This window comes from Aedes albopictus, chromosome 2 (assembly GCF_035046485.1).
Source record: "Aedes albopictus strain Foshan chromosome 2, AalbF5, whole genome shotgun sequence".
NCBI classification, from domain to species: Eukaryota; Metazoa; Arthropoda; class Insecta; order Diptera; family Culicidae; genus Aedes; species Aedes albopictus.
This window is the reverse complement of record NC_085137.1, coordinates 149,595,954-149,615,612: the sequence shown is the minus strand read 5'-3', so window position 1 is coordinate 149,615,612 and position 19,659 is coordinate 149,595,954. Positions and strand designations below refer to the sequence as shown.

Below are 19,659 nucleotides of genomic sequence, written 5' to 3'. Positions count from 1 at the left end.
CATCAAAGTCGTCAAACAAACACATTTTCGTGAAAGTTACTACGGCATTCCGTGCAAAAGATATTGACGATTTTCCAGAAAAATAGGCACTTTTCAACTATTTTTATTTTGAGTTACAGAAAGAACACACCTCTCTAATTTTTTGATATGTTTTATAACAATGTTTCTTTTAAATTCTGGGAAAAGATAATTTTCTGACGTTCGATTAGAATAAGTCCTATAAGCATATCACTGCAAACATACCACCTATTGAAATCGAACGCCAATTTTTATCTTTGCCCTAACCCGTAATATCGTCATCTGAATAAACTTTGATTGTTTGAGAAAAATGCTCATAACTTTTGAACCAAAAGAGATAACTATCGTCTCCGCGCACGAAATAACACATTTTCGAATGCTCTATAAGGGATTCTTGGGCGACTTTGATGAGAAACTGGAACTGAAAAAGTTACAGCCAGAAAACCTTTTTTTTCTTGAACCACCTTAAGCTTATTCAGAAAAATATCTTTAGATCGGTCAATTTTCAAAGATACATAAAAATTGTCTTCAGCAAACTTTCTCAAAATTGATAGATCTCCAATCTTGCCGAAAAATGCATATAGTAACTATACTATATATATTAACTGTTAATCTTGCATATAAAAAGTATAATTTTCAATTTCTTTGAAAATATGGACCACCCTAATTTTTATGTACATTGGAAAGCGGGCCTTATTTTAGGAACAACTTTGTAGAAATTAGTCTATGACCATACCGTCTACCCCCGTTGTTGGCTTAAACGACACATCATGCAAACCAACGGGGTTCATTTTTAATTTGAACTTTTAGTAACCCTGTGGTGGGCATCGAAAAACACACTAATGGTAAATCTTTTTGCTGTTTTGTTTTGATTCTGCATTCCGATTCACCCCGTTACATGAGCAGAATGACGTTTGAACGATATGCAGATTAGCGGGGGTCAAATTAAAAGTGTTCAGATTAGATGCGGTCAAACCAACGAAGGTAGACGGCATATGTATAATAAATATTTGAAGCTCTGAATGCATATTTCCTCGTAAATCTGAGTCCTGGTCCATTGTGCATTGGTCGTATACTTGGCCACATATTAAAAAATATGCCATCTGATTCCCCCCTAAAAAGTTACTTGATTTCAACCGTATTAAATCCTGGTTTGATACTTTTCAAATTTTATTAATTTACGAAACAATTTTTTGCAGCATTCTGCGATCTGTTTTTTTATATTAAATCCTTCTTGAATTACCGCTTGACTTTTTTAAGAGTTTCTTCCTCGGTTTCTTCTGCGGTTCTTTCCTCGGTTCTTCCAGAAGATTTTTCAAAGTTTTTTTCAGAAGTTCTTATAGGTATTGCTCCTAGAATTCCTCGTGGTATGTATCCTTCGGTATTCTTCCTAAAATTCAAAGCGTTTTATATTTGATCCCTCAAGGGGTATATTCAGGCAGATTATTGTGTACTTGGAGATCCGTCTGGAATTTTTCCAGTAGTATCTCGTAGTATTCGTCCTGATCTTAGCAAAGATAAATACTATAAATACTATGATAAATAAATAAAATTCTGAAAAATATATCTTCAGGTATTTCTCCAAAAGCTCTATTCTAATATTTCTTAATGAGATATCTTTGAAATATCTCAGTTCTTCTACCAATCCTCCACACTTTATGTGTGGTGGTATGCCTCCAGAATGTTCTTCTCTCTGGATTTTCTTTCAAGGAAATCATTTTGAGCTTTCTACTGGACTTTCTTCTGAATTTCGGGAGTCACTGAATTTATGAAAATATTCAAGAAGAAACTCTAGAATAAACATCACATGAAAGTTTTTGAAAATCTAAGAAGAATCGTCTAGAAGAATCCTAGGATAAACACATGGAAGAATACCAGAAGCAATTCCTGAAAAAATCACAAAGAACTACTGGAGGAGCTCCAAAGGGATCCCCAGATGAAATCACTAAAGATTTTTCTGAGATTTTCTCTGGGATTCCACGATTCCACCATGAATCTTTACAGAAGTTTCATCTACAGGTGATGCCTCATAGATTGCTCGGTTTTTTTGGGTTTCTCCTAAAAATATTCTTCTAGTATTCCTCATGGAATTCCTTCTGATTCTTGTGGAATATCACAATAAATCTTCTACGATCCCTTTCCACGATTCCAGAATGAATGCCAGGAGAGTGGAGCGGACCTGGTGTGATGGTAGCACGTGACTGTCACGCCGAGGACCTGGGAACGAATCCCACTCCCGACAAACTCACAAAGTGTGTGTTCTTCTTTCGGAACGGAAGTAAAACGTAAGTCCCGAGACATACTAGCCCAGGGCTTAACATCTCGTTGGTACAGATAAAAAAAAAATCCGGAAGAAATCCTTTTTTTAACCATTTGGAATAGGCCCCGAATATATTTTTTGTTATTTGTAATTTTAACAGAGACATCAATTTTTCTAGTCAATGAAAAAACAATGGTTTTTGCATAAATTTCAAGAGGAATCGCTTGGGGAATCCTTGGAGAAATCTTTGGATGAATTTCTGGAGAGTTTTCTTAAAGAATCACAGAAGAATCTTCAGGAAGAATCTCTGGATGAATTCCTGGTGGAATCCCTGAAAGAATTCCTGGAGGAATCCTTGGTAGAATCTCTAGAGGAATTCTCTGAGGTATCCCTAGAGGAATACATGGAGGGATCGCTGGAGGACTTCCTAGAGGAATCTCTAGCGGAATGTTTAGAGGAATTCCTGGACGATATCCACAGCGAGTGGATAACTGACACTGAGGAAGATTACAAGTGGTACCGTATTACCCCACTAATACGACACCGACTGTTGTCGAATAACCGGGGTAAACTTGTAATTCGACAAACTGGTCACCCTACACCACCATGCTCATTGAAATTTGGCAACTCTATTTCTGTTTTTGTTTTGATTTCCGGATTTGTTAGAAAACATGATTTCAACAGATATTGCGGTGGTGCGAGTGAAAAACCCGTTCTTTCTACGTTTGTTGCCATCCTCAGTTCATTCCAGTTGGTCTCCAGGCGGTTTGGGTGTCGAATAGCACCAACCCAGAACTTCCGGAATAAGCGGCTGCAAGAGGAGCTGGTTCAGGTGCGAGTATAAGCGCAATATCAAACTGATTTGCTTTTACAGTGTACATCGCTGTGACATTTGAACACTTTTTAATTCGACATGTGTCGAATAAGCGGGTTACGAATTAAAAAGTGTCGTATTGAAACGTGTCGAACCAGCGGGGTAAGACGGTAGTCGAAATACGCGTATCTGTCAAAGGATAAGCAACAAAGGGCGGAATTAAAAGGTACGAAACTGAGTACACTTATTCGAAGAGGGTATTCTGCTTAGAGGGTTCAAAAAGTCGGTACAAGAAAGAAAGACGTATGCTCTCTGTGCTTTATATGGCATGTAAATGGATTAATATCATATGACGTATACATATTTTGGAATACCTGAAATAGCCGTAGCATATTGATAAAGTATACTTCAGGGATCTAACTCTATGAAACTTGATGTCAAGGGAAGGGAGGAATTCCCAGAGGAATTTCTGGAGGAATTACAGGAGGAATTCCTAAAGAAATCTCTGGAAGAATCTTTAGAGAAATTCCTGAAGGAATTTCTGGATCAATTCCTAGTGGAAATTCCGGGGGAATCCCTGGAAAAAAATCCTGGAGGAATTTTTTTTTTGTCTGTATTAACGAGATTTTTAACCCTAGGCTAGTTCATCTCGGGACCCACGTTTTACTTCCCTTCCGAAGGAAGAACCCACATTTTGTGAGTATGTCGGGAGTGGGATTCGATTCCAGGTCCTCGGCGTGATAGTCAAGTGTTCTAACCACCACACCAGGTCCGCTCCACCTCCCTGGAGGAATTACTGAAGAAATTCTTGAAAGACTTTCTGAAGGAATCCCTGGAAGATTTCCTGGAGAAATCACTGGAGAAAACCTTAGGGTAATTGGTGGGGTTCGTGGCCGAGCGGTTGGCGGCGTCAGTCTTTTAGGTGTCTCGTAAGCCTCGGAGTGTGAATTCGATTCCCACTCCAGTCGGGGAAAACTTTTCGTCAAACGTCGAAAATTCTCCACTGGGCCACTGGGTGTTATATGTGTTGTCTGTTGTCTAATGTTAGTAATCGGTTATGGATAATCACTGTGGACCTTTACTATTCTTCGATTGGCTTTTATCGGTGAATTGAAACTGTTTCAATTCATCGATAAAAGCCAATCGAACCGAGTAATGTTAGTAATGTTCGGTCCTGAGACGAGACTCGCGAAGAGGAAAAAAAGAATCGTCAAGTGCAGCCCAACTGAGCTGTCAGTTGTAGCCCGTTTGATTACGTTGCCTAAAACGAGTAAAGTATTGCTATCCGAGATAAATTCTGAAGCCAAAATTCACTCCGAGCAGCATTTTCTTCTCCTGTACTGTCAAAAATAAATTGAAAACAAAATATTCCAATGATCACTTTGCTTGGTGATTGTTGGCGATGCAAAATTCCACCTCAACATGATTTTGTGCGTGAATGGGATTCAGTCACACTGCATGTGAGGTGATGCGGTCACGTACGTGTTTGAACCACCAGCCCAAAACATAATGTCAACACAGATAGGAAGAAGAAAAAAATAACAAAGTGGAGAAAAAGAAGACCGTCTTCGCGAGTCTCGTCTCAGGTTCGGTCTAGCCGAAGACGGTGTAAGTGCCTTTTTTTATTAATTCCTGGAGGTATTCTTGATGGCCTTCCTAGAGGAGTCCCTGGTGAAATGCCTGGATGAAAAACTGGATGAATACCAGGAATAATTCCTAGCTAAATTCCGGCAGCAGTTACTGGGGGGATTTCTGAAGAAATCCTTGAAGGAATTCCTAGAGGAATATCAGGAAGATTTTATGCAGTGTATTCCTAGAGGAGTCCCCAAATGAAATCCTGGGGGAATGCCTGGATGAGTCCCTGGAGGTATTCCTTAAAGAATTCCGGGAGTAATTCCTAGAGCAATCCCCATTCCCTGGAGTAACCCTTGTATAAATTCCTGGAAGAATCTCTAGAATCCAATACTCCTTGAGAAATCTCCAGAGGAATTCATGGAGGAATCCCTGGAGGCATCCCTAGAGGAATCCCTTTAAGAATCACTGGAGAACATTCAGGTGGAATCTTTAGAGGAACTCCTTGAGGTATCTCTTAAAGAATACCTGGATAAATGCCTAGAGAAATCCTTGAGAAATCACCATAGGAACTTCTGGAAGAATCCCTGCAAAAAATTTCACGAGGAATCCCTAGGGGAATCCTTGGAGAAATCTTTGGAGGAATTTCTGGAGAGCAGAATCGCTGGATAATTGGGTTGTTTAGTGAATAAAATATTGCTATTTTGTATACCCGGATAAAAACTAACCATAGGGTGTATGGTGAAAACTATTCCTGCACCATACAGTGTACCAGCTACAATAAAGTGTATTGTAATGAAATGGTTCGCTATACTATACATTTACATTGGATTTTTGTGTAACAATATATTATACTGTTTTTCTTACGTTTGAACCATTCACTTTTCCGAAACATTATTTTTCCATGAATTTTTAATTATTTCTGGTGTTCGATTTGAATAGATCGTATGTTTGCTGTGATTCCTATGCAGATTCGACCTATTCAAATCGAACACCAGATTTATTCAGTTTAAGATTTTTGCTTTGTTTTGTTGATGTTTGTGACTTTTTTGATGCAAAGGAAAGGAAAGAAAAAAAAGTGAATAAGTTGAAACATCAATTTAACCTTTTGGAATCGATTTTTTTCGCCGCTGTTGACGCAACCTCGCTGGTGTCGAACACGTTTGTTATGCTCGGTTTCATCGCCGGGGTCATATATGACCCCTCCGGCTCCAAAGGGTTAATGCCAATAACATGTTTAAATCAGTGGTAAACCAGATGTCCTAAGAACTGCAGGTCCAAGCAGGGGTCCAAGAGATATGGCGGGCTCGAGGGCGGGCTAGGTGTGTAGAGTGCGATGAGAGAAATACGAATGCAATGTAGGCCAACCCGGAAAGATGCAGGTCAGATTACCGTAAATCAGTAGATGAGTTCAACACTTCAACACTATTCTTTCTGTATTTGCATTTAGGGGAGTTTTCTCCTCTTCTCTCATGTGAACTTGCCTTCGACCACAATCGAATCAAATACGGTTGACAAACTTTATCTTTGACGTAGAGCCATCTTTAACATATGGTGTTACGCTGTGAATTGAATTAACCAAATATGAAAACGAATTGGACGAAAAAAAGAATTCACAAATGAAATGAACATCCCCATTGATCATATCGCACAACATGCACGAAGCATGACAACCGCCAGCAAACTGTCAACCGCTAGCATCCACGGCTAGACGTCAGAAGACACTTCCGCCAGAAAAGAATCCACACGGTCATCATCAGAGCGTATCCCGATCCCGAAGGTTTGCCCTGCAACGGTAACACTGCTGCAGAACCCACCGCTGTCCGTAAATGAACGTAGCAAGTCATCGTTCACAGGAGGATCTCGTCAGATAACCATGCTACGAATTGGTGGAGTCGTCAGCTAGTTAGGTGTGAACAGCGAGTCACCGCTCGTGCAGGTACCTCCAAGTTTGGGAAAATCTACCCGGCATCAAAAGCCCACTTCAATTCCAAGGTACGTAGAACGTCTACACGCGACATAACCTCTTCGGTGCACACCGCACACGCACCTGAGGCCAGCAATAAAAGGTAAAATCATCACGCCAGCCACACCTCATCTGAGATTCTAATTGGAAAATTAATCCCACAGCCCTCGAGTGTTGCGCCACGACATCATAGTGTGATCATCGCTCTAATTGAGCATTCGGATCGAAGATAAGCGGAGAGATAGAAAGCCTTCTAAACAGAAGGCTTTCTTAAAGTGTAGTCTCGTACCGGTTGTACTGTGAACGTCTTTCAAAAGTGAGAAGCTGGGTGGATTGAGGTTCTACAGCGAACATACGCGTTCGACACCGACTCGAGAGACAAAGTGACCAGTGGAGAGACTGGCCATTGAGACGGTGGTCGAGGGACACGGCGATTCAACATCCGGAAGACCGTGGCCGGTTTCATATCCGACACTGCCAGGAAAGCACGATCAGGGAAGAAGAGGTGGAAGCTGCACCATCGATCGAGGAGCGAATGTCGGCGATGTAAATTATAGGCGGAAGTGGCGGTAGGCATGTGCATGAAATAGTGCAATCGAACATGATCAGAGCTGCATGAGCAAAAGCACACCGTGCTATCGAATACGGCGCGATCGGAATCTGCGCTATCGAACACCATGGAAATCATCTAATCGGGGCCCCGCAACGAAGAGAAGAATTAGAACATAAGAAGAACCGATTTTATAGGTAGGAGCTAGAAACTGTGAGTACCACTGTGTTAGAATATATGTATTTTGTGTCATGAATGTTTATATGCTACATTGACTGACCGGAGGCTTCATAGACAATCCAGAGCTTGCCGGGTAAGAGTCTCAAAGCCTTAACTCAAGAAATAACAAGCCTCCGAGCACTCAATGAACACCCTTTTGTACATTGAGTTCATTTGCTTGTGTTTTGCGTTATTTTCGCCCAGATGGGTAGATAAAGAATTAGAGAATAAAGTAAAAGGAAAATCAGTAATAATGGACTGGACTGAACACTGAAATGACTTTTAATATAGGTTCGTCTGCGTGTTCGCTTTTTAACCTAACTTATATTTGAATCGAACTTGACAGTTATCTCATGAGTTGTTATGTATTTCAAACTTTAGTCAAACTGGTGCCTCAATATTGCAATAACGGTTAAGCACGCTGTAATGATACTTATGTACCTCGTCACCCACTTCATGCAACTACATTAGTGGTCTAATAACACTTAGCGCGCTCGGCATAGTTCCATCATGCCGCTCAAAGTGTTGCCACAAATAATGCTTAGTTTGCGAAACCCGGTTATCTGGCTGGTGGGGAATGGGAGCCTAAGCTTCAACTGTTAATGCAATCAGAGACTACTCAGACTTAGACGTGGGCGATCCTATATATGAAGGGTTATCCAAAACGCTCTGGGAATTCCCAAAGCGCATTCTAATAAATCTAATAAGCCTAAGATGCCATTAACAGGAGGAAAATGGCAAGATAATATAACAGTATATGGTTTATGTAATGTAAAACAATTCAACATAACAAAAGAGAACCATTCCAAAACCATTTGATTAAATGTATAACCAGTAGTGAAATTACAATTAAAAACAATTTATTTACGGTACATTTTATTGTTTGAAACCATTCATGTACCATACAATGTACGGTATATTTAAACCCACGTATCAGTATTTTGAACAATTCATTAACAATAAAATGTATGGTTTTGCAAAAAAATATATATGGAGAAAAATATTTTTTTATATTGTTACGATACTTAACAACCTGTATAATATATTGTAAAAATCTTATTAACAATTCACGGTATGGTATCCAACATTACATCTTATTGTTTTTGTATTTTTATTTTTACAGTGGTGTCTATTGTAAAAATATGGTTCTAAATAGTACTGTTACAATATAACGTTCGGTTTTTCTACTGTATTTTTTATTCGGGTAGCCTAATCGAAAGAGCTCATTTTTCTGAGTATTACATGATTTTATTGGATTCCAATAACTTTGTTTTGATGGTTAAATAACAAAACAGTTTTAATTTTCGTGGATAGAATGACAGTTCAATCGATAAAGTGACAGTTCGACCCGAACAAAAAAAATCCCCATACAAACTTTAATTGAATTTTAAAAATAGTTCCCAGATTCAAAAAATTATGAAATTTTGGATTTCGACTAATTCTTGGGCGGAGAATCCAATTATGAAATAATCCGGATTCCCCTAAAGAACCCAATTTTCAGAAAGAATCCCTGGAGGAACTTCTGGAGGAATCCCTGATAGGATTCCTGAAGAAATCTCTAGTAGAATCTCTAGAGGAATTCCCTGAAGTATTCCTAGAAGAATACCTGGAGGGATCGCTGGAGAACTTCCTAGGGGAATCTCAAGTGGAATTTTTCGAGGAATTCCTGGACGAATTTCCGGAGGAATCCCTTGAGGAATTCTTGAGGAATCCAAGGATAAATTTCTGAAGGAATTCCAGAAGGAGTTTCTGAAGAAATCCCACAAGGAAGTATTGATAAAATCGCTGAAATTCTTGAAGAAATCCTGGAGTAATCCTAAAAAGAGTACGTAGAGGAACTCTTGGAGGAATCTCTGTAGCAGTTCCTGCAGGAATCCGTGAAGGAGGTACTGAAAAAACCCCTGGAGGAATTTCGGAAGCAATGTCAAGAGGAATTCCTAAGAATCCCTAATCCCAAGAAAAGTGCTTGGAGGAATTTTTAAAATAATCCCTAATGTTTTTCCTGAAACAATCACAGAAGGAATTCCCTGGTGAACACCTGGAGGAATTTCTGAAGAAACCTCATGAGGAATCTCGGAAGCAATCCCATGAGGAATTATTTAGAGAACCACAGGAGAGTTTTCTTAACGAATTGCTGGAAGAATTTCTGTAGGAATCCCTGGAACACTCAGCGAAAAAAACGAAATTCATCAACTTACCTTATGAATTCTTGCTAAATACTAGCAAAATAGGGTACTGCCGGATTCGCAGTGTAACTGGAGGGCACATTCTGTGGTGGGACAATTTTATTTGCCTGCGTGCGTCGAGCAATAATTTCCGAGATACGTTCACTCGAAGGCCATATGAATAAAGCTGAGTAAATACTCTTTACTCAGATCTCTGTGAAGTTTCACAGAGATTTGCTCCACGGCTTCACATAGATTTAGTAAAGAGCATTTACTCAACTTTATTCATACAGGCCTTATTGTCGTCGCAGTTGAAACTAGAAGTTTCCCCACATGTGACATTCGCTTTTTCTCCAAATCTATGCGTGAAACCTAATGTCGGACGTAGCGCGCTGGATAGCGGATTTGGCTTCTCCAGCACACCACATACAAACAGACGTAAAGTGCCCCACACAATGCATACCTTTGCGTGTGCGTGACAGTAGTTTGACACATTTCCCATGGAAAAACTGTCAAAAAACGCAAACCTCGACGGAACGGACGCTATGTGTTCCAGGCTTAACACCTTGAACGATTTTCATGGAAAACAATCGCCCAGTTCACACCTTGGTTCACACTACCATCACCTGGTGGAAAAGTTGCACGAATCACTGTGTTGTGCAATATCGTCAACAGAAGGCGCTAGTGTGAAACGTCAAACGCATAGAAAAATGATGCGCGCGCCTCTGGTTGTGAAAGCCACAACTATGAAAATTTAAAATGATCGTTAAAAGCGTGGTCGATGGAAGTTTCGCAAGTGTTACGTCTGTTTGTCTGTGAGCACACTATGCCCGACGTACGTTCGACACACGGGTTTTAGGAGAACACTTCAGGCCAATCATTTCAATAGGTCCTATCTGCATTTGAGAGGCTCTTTTTGTTCACTTTCTTTTTCAATCATTAAATACAATGTAATGATACACTTTTCAACTATAGTTGAAAGTATATTAAAAGTATACTTTTGCAGTACAAATCGAAAGACGATTGTTTTAACCATCGTTATGCAAGGAGACAATCATAATTCAAATAAACAGCTGAGATATCAACGAAAGAGAGGGAAACTAAAGAGACCCTGATAAAAATTTCCAATAAAATCACCATAAACTACCATTGAATAATGATAAATTTGACTATTCAACAACAAATAATATAGTGTACGTATTTTCCTGCTGAAAACGGTGTATTGGAACTACAATACGTGTACAATAAAATTAATGGCACTAAAGATTTCAATAATAAAAACACCATAAGTTAAATGGTAGTTGACTTGATTTTTTTTCCAGAAAATTTGGATTTTTTTATGGTAAAGATACATAACAACCCCCATTTTCTATTTAAAAGTGACATTTACAATACATGCTATGGTGGAAAACCATGAGATCTGTTGTTATTGAGCTTTGCAAGGATTTCGCGACGATCGTGCAAATGTTCAATCTTTGACAGCACAATGTTCACACATCCAACAACAAAGGAAACAGTGCATAAACAAACCGAATAGTCGAAACACCATCCAAAAATAACGCTCCGTTACTAGAAAACTGTAGCGGTGACATCAACCAATGTATGCTGAAACCGGTGTGCATATTTTATGGTGAGACAATTTTGTTTGCCTGTGCGTCGTATTTGGCGCAAGATCGTCAATACTCTATCGTTTTAAACAATTGAATTAATGGTAAGTACCATTCAATTCAGCGTGTTGTAACAATCCATTCTGTTGTATCTCTATGATCTTTTTTATCAGGGGAGCCTCTCTTCTGCAGATTGGACCTTTAGAAATGTTTGACCTGACTTGATTTTCAAGTGTCAAAAATTCCGATTTTTAACTGCACGGATAGTAAATATAATTTTGGCCACAGTTGAAACCAGTTTCGTATCACTGTGCGACTTTCCCATTTTGGCTGCGTACTTCTGCCGCTGCGGCAGTTTTTACCCAACGCGTCTGCGCCGTTCGCACTGAGCGTGTATCGAGATGACAGACGTCAACTTTTTCCCGTCACTTTGCGCGGCCAAAACGTCAATCTTTTTACCCGCAGCAGCGCGAGGAGAAAAAAAATAAAAATCCATCCGTCAGTCAGTAGTTCGCGAGTGCGACCCGAGAGGAAGAAACTCTTGTAATTTGCTGCTGCTGGTTGGCATTTGTACCACGTTGTTCGTTCGTTTCGTTTCGCTCTGCACAATGGCCGATTTGGACGATTTTTTCGCGAAAAAGGACCGCAAGAAGTCGAAAGCGAAGAAGTTCGCCACCCCGGAGGAGCTGGCCAAATCGATCGAGGAAGCCGCACGGAAAGCTGCCGAGTCAAAAGCGAGAAAGGTGACCCCGTCGTCGGCGGCGGCGGCCGCGGCTAGTGACGGGGCTGCCGGAGAGCAGCAGAAGAAGGTGGAAAAGGCGGATGAGGAGTGGAAGGAGTTCGAGGAGGAGCGAAAGGACTACAGCGGGCTGAAGCTGGCTCAGTTGACCATCTCGGAACAGGAAGGTGGCGAGGAGACTGGTGGCAAAGATGGTGGTTCCGCTGGAGATGGTGAAGGAGAGGGTGGCGAAGCCGGCACGGGAAATGCCAAGTCCGGAGCGTGGCGGAATGTTGAATCGGGAGGTGCGGATTCGGCGGAGAAACAGCAGCAGCAGCAACAACAACAGCAACGGCCCGGATCCAGTGTGTACGTGACGCCGGCGATGAAGAATCTGCGGCTGAAGAAGAAGGGCGTAGCGCCGGATCTAAAGAACGAGGAATTCTTCCCGACGCTGGGCGCGGAACAACCGGCGGATCCGTCGGCGGCGCGGGGCAAGAAGGATTCCACCTTCGAGGAGGTGAAACACGGTGGCCGGGTTCGGGCGTCGGATCTTCCGTCGGCGCAGCCCCTGCAGGTAGGCAACAGATTCACCTCACTGAGCAACGACGCGAGCTAGAGAGAGAGAGAGGAGGCAGGTAGACAGAGTTCCGGGCGGGAGGCGGCAGCGGGAATGCCATCACGACGGGGCCGGGCCGGGACGGCATCCTAGGTTTTTGTATTGTTTATTATGCTCTTTAATTATCTAGCGTTTTCTTCCAAAATTAAAGATCCCGCGTTTATGAATGTGCTCCTTACCTAAATACCTATTTACAAACAGAAATAGACTGCTCGCTCACTACCTAACAGAGATAAAGAAGGGAAGCTACACTACTCTGAGACTTGTTTGTACTTGGAAGGGGTTTCGCGGTTCCGGGTAGGTGAGATTGTTCCTCGTTTTCATTGAAGATTGTTCTTAGTGGCACTGCACAGTAGTTAAAATCGCGAAAGCATTTTCAGTTAGGGAGATTCCTTTAGGAGCTCCACCATAGATTCTTACCTCTTTAGGAATTAATTGTGGCTTTTATAACAGAGACCCTCTTTTTTTCCCAGGAGTTCCTGCTGAGTTCCATTCAGCATCTATTGAACTTTCTCAAGCAGTTCTTCCGAGGGATTCTCCAGGAAGTATTCACGTGATTTTTTTCCAAGATTTTGTACCTAAAAACTTTTTGTGATTTTTTCTGGGGTTCCTTTTGAGTCTAATTGTACCTATAACTAGATTCTTCTGGGATTTCCTACCGAAGACTGCAAGAAAAAGGCCCAAGTACTTCTGAGATTCGACCAGCAATTTCTCCAGATGTTTCTTTTTGATTTCCTGCAGAAGCTTCTCCTAGGATTTCTACAGAAGTTCTTTGCTCTTTTTGGGACTCCTGTAAGAGCTTCGCGTTTAAAATTTTTCCAGGATTTTCTATTGGGTTACTTCCAGCAGTTTCTTCAGAAAATCCTCTTTCTGGTAACTCTTATAGAGTTCCTACCAGGAATCCTTCAGGAATTCATTTTAGGAATCTTGCCAGAAGGTTTTTTTTCAGGAATTTTCCTCAGAATTTCATGAAGAAAATTCTAAATCGAATTGCTAGATTAATCCCCATGAAGAATACTCTCCAGGAGTCTCAGATTGAACCGTTGTAGAAATCCCTAAAGAAATTCATGTAGAATTCTTGGTATGAAAAATTTGATGTCTTGAAAGGTCTTCAAAGTTGACGAAGCAATCTTACTCCAGGAACAGTGAAACACCTACCAAGCAGCAAGTGTTTTAACTACACTCAACACCGAGAACCGAATCGAATCAGCTGAATTTTAAAATAAGGTAGTCAGAAAAAAAAACACACAAGAATCAGATAATCTAGAAACAACATCTACAACTCAGCAGCGTGCGCTGCTATCTCCCGCATGCTGACTGCTGTATGTACTGGAAGACAGGAACTGATGATGATGGGTTTGATACTGAATTGCGCGAGAAAATAAAAAAAAAATAAAATACTATTAAATATGAAGTCTTCGTCGTTATTATTCTTTCACAATACTTTCCGCGAAAGCTGTGCGTGTTGATTTTGTAATATCAATAAAAAAAATATGATAAAAACTGATCAAACGGGTTCCTTTTTGTTTCTTGCTAATTATATCACATCATATCACATCACACTATCCAGTCGCATGCAGTGACAATGCGTAAATACAAGGGAACAACGTCCCAAGTTTGAAGAACAAATTCCAGTCTGTTGGACAGTGCTGAAAATTTCATTTCGTCATATCTAAATTCAACCACCTACAGCTCATTTTGGAAGCTTAATCTGAGAATATGGTATATGAAAAACTTGTGCGGCTAGACCAGTTCTGCAAGAAAGTCACGGAAAAATCGCTATTTTCCGAATATTTAAGGTAAATGTCACGGACTACCTTTGAAAAATGCCAAATGATACTCACCGTGAATATCATTTGGCATTTTTCAAAGGTAGTCCGTGACATTTATCTTAATTAGCATTAGCATTAAGCAAGTCGCACAAATTTGTAGGTGGTACAACCCTGGATCGCTGTTATAAGGGTTGCATCCTTCCTGTCTGTGGTGGGTTGCGTACTCGCTTCCTCACAGTTGATTAGTAATGTAATGAATCCTGTCCTTAGCCTACTTGATGAACACTAAACTACCACATCTCCTTTTCTTTATAATTAAATGAGCTTTTTATATCTATATAAAAAGGTGATGATGTTTTACGATCTGACTCGAGAACGGGTCAATGGATCTACATATTATTTTTTTTTTAAATCGATTGAGAGAGCAAGAATAAGAGGAGTACTTGAAATTTCGTTTTGTGGGTCATTTGACCTGCATGACAAAAATCGTAGTAGGCAGACAGTACGACGTTTGGAACTTTATTTTGCCGTGCCCTCACCGACCAACTCGAGGTTGTCCGTGAGGGACTTTATTTTGTCGTGCCCTCACCGACCAACCCGAGGTTGTCCGTGAGCGACTTTATTTTGTCGTGCCCTCACCGGACCAACTCGAGGTTGTCCGTGAGGGACTTTATTTTGTCGTGCCCTCACCGGACCAACTCGAAGTTGTCCGTGAGGGACTTTATTTTGTCGTGCCCTCACCGACCAACCCGAGGTTGTCCGTGAGGGACTTTATTTTGTCGTGCCCTCACCGGACCAACTCGAGGTTGTCCGTGAGGGACTTTATTTTGTCGTGCCCTCACCGGACCAACTCGAGGTTGTCCGTGAGGGACTTTATTTTGTCGTGCCCTCACCGGACCAACTCGAAGTTGTCCGTGAGGGACTTTATTTTGTCGTGCCCTCACCGGACCAACTCGAGGTTGTCCGTGAGGGACTTTATTTTGTCGTGCCCTCACCGACCAACCCGAGGTTGTCCGTGAGGGACTTTATTTTGTCGTGCCCTCACCGGACCAACTCGAGGTTGTCCGTGAGGGACTTTATTTTGTCGTGCCCTCACCGGACCAACTCGAGGTTGTCCGTGAGGGACTTTATTTTGTCGTGCCCTCACCGGACCAACTCGAAGTTGTCCGTGAGGGACTTTATTTTGTCGTGCCCTCACCGGACCAACTCGAAGTTGTCCGTGAGGGACTTTATTTTGTCGTGCCCTCACCGGACCAACTCGAGGTTGTCCGTGAGGGACTTTATTTTGTCGTGCCCTCACCGACCAACCCGAGGTTGTCCGTGAGGGACTTTATTTTGTCGTGCCCTCACCGGACCAACTCGAGGTTGTCCGTGAGGGACTTTATTTTGTCGTGCCCTCACCGGACCAACTCGAAGTTGTCCGTGAGGGACTTTATTTTGTCGTGCCCTCACCGGACCAACTCGAGGTTGTCCGTGAGGGACTTTATTTTGTCATGCCCTCACCGACCAACCCAAGGTTGTCCGTGAGGGACTTTATTTTGTCGTGCCCTCACCGGACCAACTCGAGGTTGTCCGTGAGGGACTTTATTTTGTCGTGCCCTCACCGGACCAACTCGAAGTTGTCCGTGAGGGACTTTATTTTGTCATGCCCTCACCGGACCAACTCGAGGTTGTCCGTGAGGGACTTTATTTTGTCATGCCCTCACCGACCAACCCAAGGTTGTCCGTGAGGGACTTTATTTTGTCATGCCCTCACCGGACCAACTCGAAGTTGTCCGTGAGGGACTTTATTTTGTCGTGCCCTCACCGGACCAACTCGAGGTTGTCCGTGAGGGACTTTATTTTGTCGTGCCCTCACCGGACCAACTCGAAGTTGTCCGTGAGGGACTTTATTTTGTCGTGCCCTCACCGGACCAACTCGAGGTTGTCCGTGAGGGACTTTATTTTGTCATGCCCTCACCGACCAACCCAAGGTTGTCCGTGAGGGACTTTATTTTGTCGTGCCCTCACCGGACCAACTCGAGGTTGTCCGTGAGGGACTTTATTTTGTCGTGCCCTCACCGGACCAACTCGAAGTTGTCCGTGAGGGACTTTATTTTGTCATGCCCTCACCGGACCAACTCGAGGTTGTCCGTGAGGGACTTTATTTTGTCATGCCCTCACCGGACCAACTCGAAGTTGTCCGTGAGGGACTTTATTTTGTCGTGCCCTCACCGGACCAACTCGAGGTTGTCCGTGAGGGACTTTATTTTGTCGTGCCCTCACCGACCAACCCGAGGTTGTCCGTGAGGGACTTTATTTTGTCGTGCCCTCACCGGACCAACTCGAGGTTGTCCGTGAGGGACTTTATTTTGTCGTGCCCTCACCGGACCAACTCGAGGTTGTCCGTGAGGGACTTTATTTTGTCATGCCCTCACCGACCAACCCGAGGTTGTCCGTGAGGGACTTTATTTTGTCGTGCCCTCACCGGACCAACTCGAGGTTGTCCGTGAGGGACTTTATTTTGTCGTGCCCTCACCGACCAACCCGAGGTTGTCCGTGAGGGACTTTATTTTGTCGTGCCCTCACCGGACCAACTCGAGGTTGTCCGTGAGGGACTTTATTTTGTCGTGCCCTCACCGGACCAACTCGAGGTTGTCCGTGAGGGACTTTATTTTGTCATACCCTCACCGACCAACCCGAGGTTGTCCGTGAGGGACTTTATTTTGTCGTGCCCTCACCGGACCAACTCGAAGTTGTCCGTGAGGGACTTTATTTTGTCGTGCCCTCACCCGACCAACTCGAAGTTGTCCGTGAGGGACTTTGTTTTGTCGTGCCCTCACCGGACCAACTCGAGGTTGTCCGTGAGGGACTTTATTTTGTCATGCCCTCACCGGACCAACTCGAGGTTGTCCGTGAGGGACTTTATTTTGTCGTGCCCTCACCCGACCAACTCGAGGTTGTCCGTGAGGGACTTTATTTTGTCGTGCCCTCACCGGACCAACTCGAGGTTGTCCGTGAGGGACTTTATTTTGTCGTGCCCTCACCCGACCAACTCGAAGTTGTCCGTGAGGGACTTTGTTTTGTCGTGCCCTCACCGGACCAACCCGAGGTTGTCCGTGAGGGACTTTATTTTGTCGTGCCCTCACCGGACCAACTCGAGGTTGTCCGTGAGGGACTTTATTTTGTCGTGCCCTCACCCGACCAACTCGAAGTTGTCCGTGAGGGACTTTGTTTTGTCGTGCCCTCACCGGACCAACTCGAGGTTGTCCGTGAGGGACTTTATTTTGTCATGCCCTCACCGACCAACCCGAGGTTGTCCGTGAGGGACTTTATTTTGTCGTGCCCTCACCGGACCAACTCGAGGTTGTCCGTGAGGGACTTTATTTTGTCGTGCCCTCACCGGACCAACTCGAGGTTGTCTGTGAGGGACTTTATTTTGTCATGCCCTCACCGACCAACCCGAGGTTGTCCGTGAGGGACTTTATTTTGTCGTGCCCTCACCGGACCAACTCGAGGTTGTCCGTGAGGGACTTTATTTTGTCGTGCCCTCACCGGACCAACTCGAAGTTGTCCGTGAGGGACTTTATTTTGTCATGCCCTCACCGGACCAACTCGAGGTTGTCTGTGAGGGACTTTATTTTGTCATGCCCTCACCGGACCAACTCGAAGTTGTCCGTGAGGGACTTTATTTTGTCGTGCCCTCACCGGACCAACTCGAGGTTGTCCGTGAGGGACTTTATTTTGTCGTGCCCTCACCGACCAACCCGAGGTTGTCCGTGAGGGACTTTATTTTGTCGTGCCCTCACCGGACCAACTCGAGGTTGTCCGTGAGGGACTTTATTTTGTCGTGCCCTCACCGGACCAACTCGAAGTTGTCCGTGAGGGACTTTATTTTGTCGTGCCCTCACCGGACCAACTCGAGGTTGTCCGTGAGGGACTTTATTTTGTCGTGCCCTCACCGGACCAACCCGAGGTTGTCCGTGAGGGACTTTATTTTGTCGTGCCCTCACCGGACCAACTCGAGGTTGTCCGTGAGGGACTTTATTTTGTCGTGCCCTCACCGGACCAACTCGAGGTTGTCCGTGAGGGACTTTATTTTGTCATACCCTCACCGACCAACCCGAGGTTGTCCGTGAGGGACTTTATTTTGTCGTGCCCTCACCGGACCAACTCGAAGTTGTCCGTGAGGGACTTTATTTTGTCATGCCCTCACCGACCAACCCGAGGTTGTCCGTGAGGGACTTTATTTTGTCGTGCCCTCACCGGACCAACTCGAGGTTGTCCGTGAGGGACTTTATTTTGTCGTGCCCTCACCGGACCAACTCGAAGTTGTCCGTGAGGGACTTTGTTTTGTCGTGCCCTCACCGGACCAACTCGAGGTTGTCCGTGAGGGACTTTATTTTGTCATGCCCTCACCGACCAACCCGAGGTTGTCCGTGAGGGACTTTATTTTGTCGTGCCCTCACCGGACCAACTCGAGGTTGTCCGTGAGGGACTTTATTTTGTCGTGCCCTCACCGGACCAACTCGAAGTTGTCCGTGAGGGACTTTGTTTTGTCGTGCCCTCACCGGACCAACTCGAGGTTGTCCGTGAGGGACTTTATTTTGTCATGCCCTCATCGACCAACCCGAGGTTGTCCGTGAGGGACTTTATTTTGTCGTGCCCTCACCGGACCAACTCGAGGTTGTCCGTGAGGGACTTTATTTTGTCGTGCCCTCACCGGACCAACTCGAGGTTGTCTGTGAGGGACTTTATTTTGTCATGCCCTCACCGACCAACCCGAGGTTGTCCGTGAGGGACTTTATTTTGTCGTGCCCTCACCGGACCAACTCGAAGTTGTCCGTGAGGGACTTTATTTACCGGACCAACTCGAGGTTGTCCGTGAGGGACTTTATTTTGTCGTGCCCTCACCGGACCAACTCGAGGTTGTCCGTGAGGGACTTTATTTTGTCGTGCCCTCACCGGACCAACTCGAGGTTGTCCGTGAGGGACTTTATTTACCGGACCAACTCGAGGTTGTCCGTGAGGGACTTTATTTTGTCGTGCCCTCACCGGACCAACTCGAGGTTGTCCGTGAGGGACTTTATTTTGTCGTGCCCTCACCGACCAACCCGAGGTTGTCCGTGAGCGACTTTATTTTGTCGTGCCCTCACCGGACCAACTCGAGGTTGTCCGTGAGGGACTTTATTTTGTCGTGCCCTCACCGGACCAACTCGAAGTTGTCCGTGAGGGACTTTATTTTGTCGTGCCCTCACCGGACCAACTCGAGGTTGTCCGTGAGGGACTTTATTTTGTCATGCCCTCACCGACCAACCCGAGGTTGTCCGTGAGGGACTTTATTTTGTCGTGCCCTCACCGGACCAACTCGAGGTTGTCTGTGAGGGACTTTATTTTGTC

At 43.9% G+C, this 19,659-nt stretch overlaps 2 protein-coding genes across 6 annotated transcripts in view; both read left to right on the top strand.

Annotated features, from left to right (window-relative positions):
- The window catches only part of LOC109429299 (uncharacterized), a 785,311-nt gene that overhangs the window by 422,752 nt on the left and 342,900 nt on the right, over positions 1-19,659 (top strand). The window lies entirely within an intron of this gene.
- On the top strand, positions 11,631-14,020 carry LOC109428627 (protein CDV3 homolog). Its single transcript, XM_062850596.1, has one exon. The coding sequence runs from the start codon at positions 11,780-11,782 to the stop codon at positions 12,506-12,508; it is 729 nt and encodes a 242-aa protein (XP_062706580.1). The 5' UTR covers positions 11,631-11,779; the 3' UTR covers positions 12,509-14,020.

Coding starts and splice junctions, on each gene's coding strand:
- LOC109428627 (XM_062850596.1), top strand. CDS start 11,780: ATGGCCGATTTGGACGATTTTTTCGCGAAAAAGGACCGCAAGAAGTCG.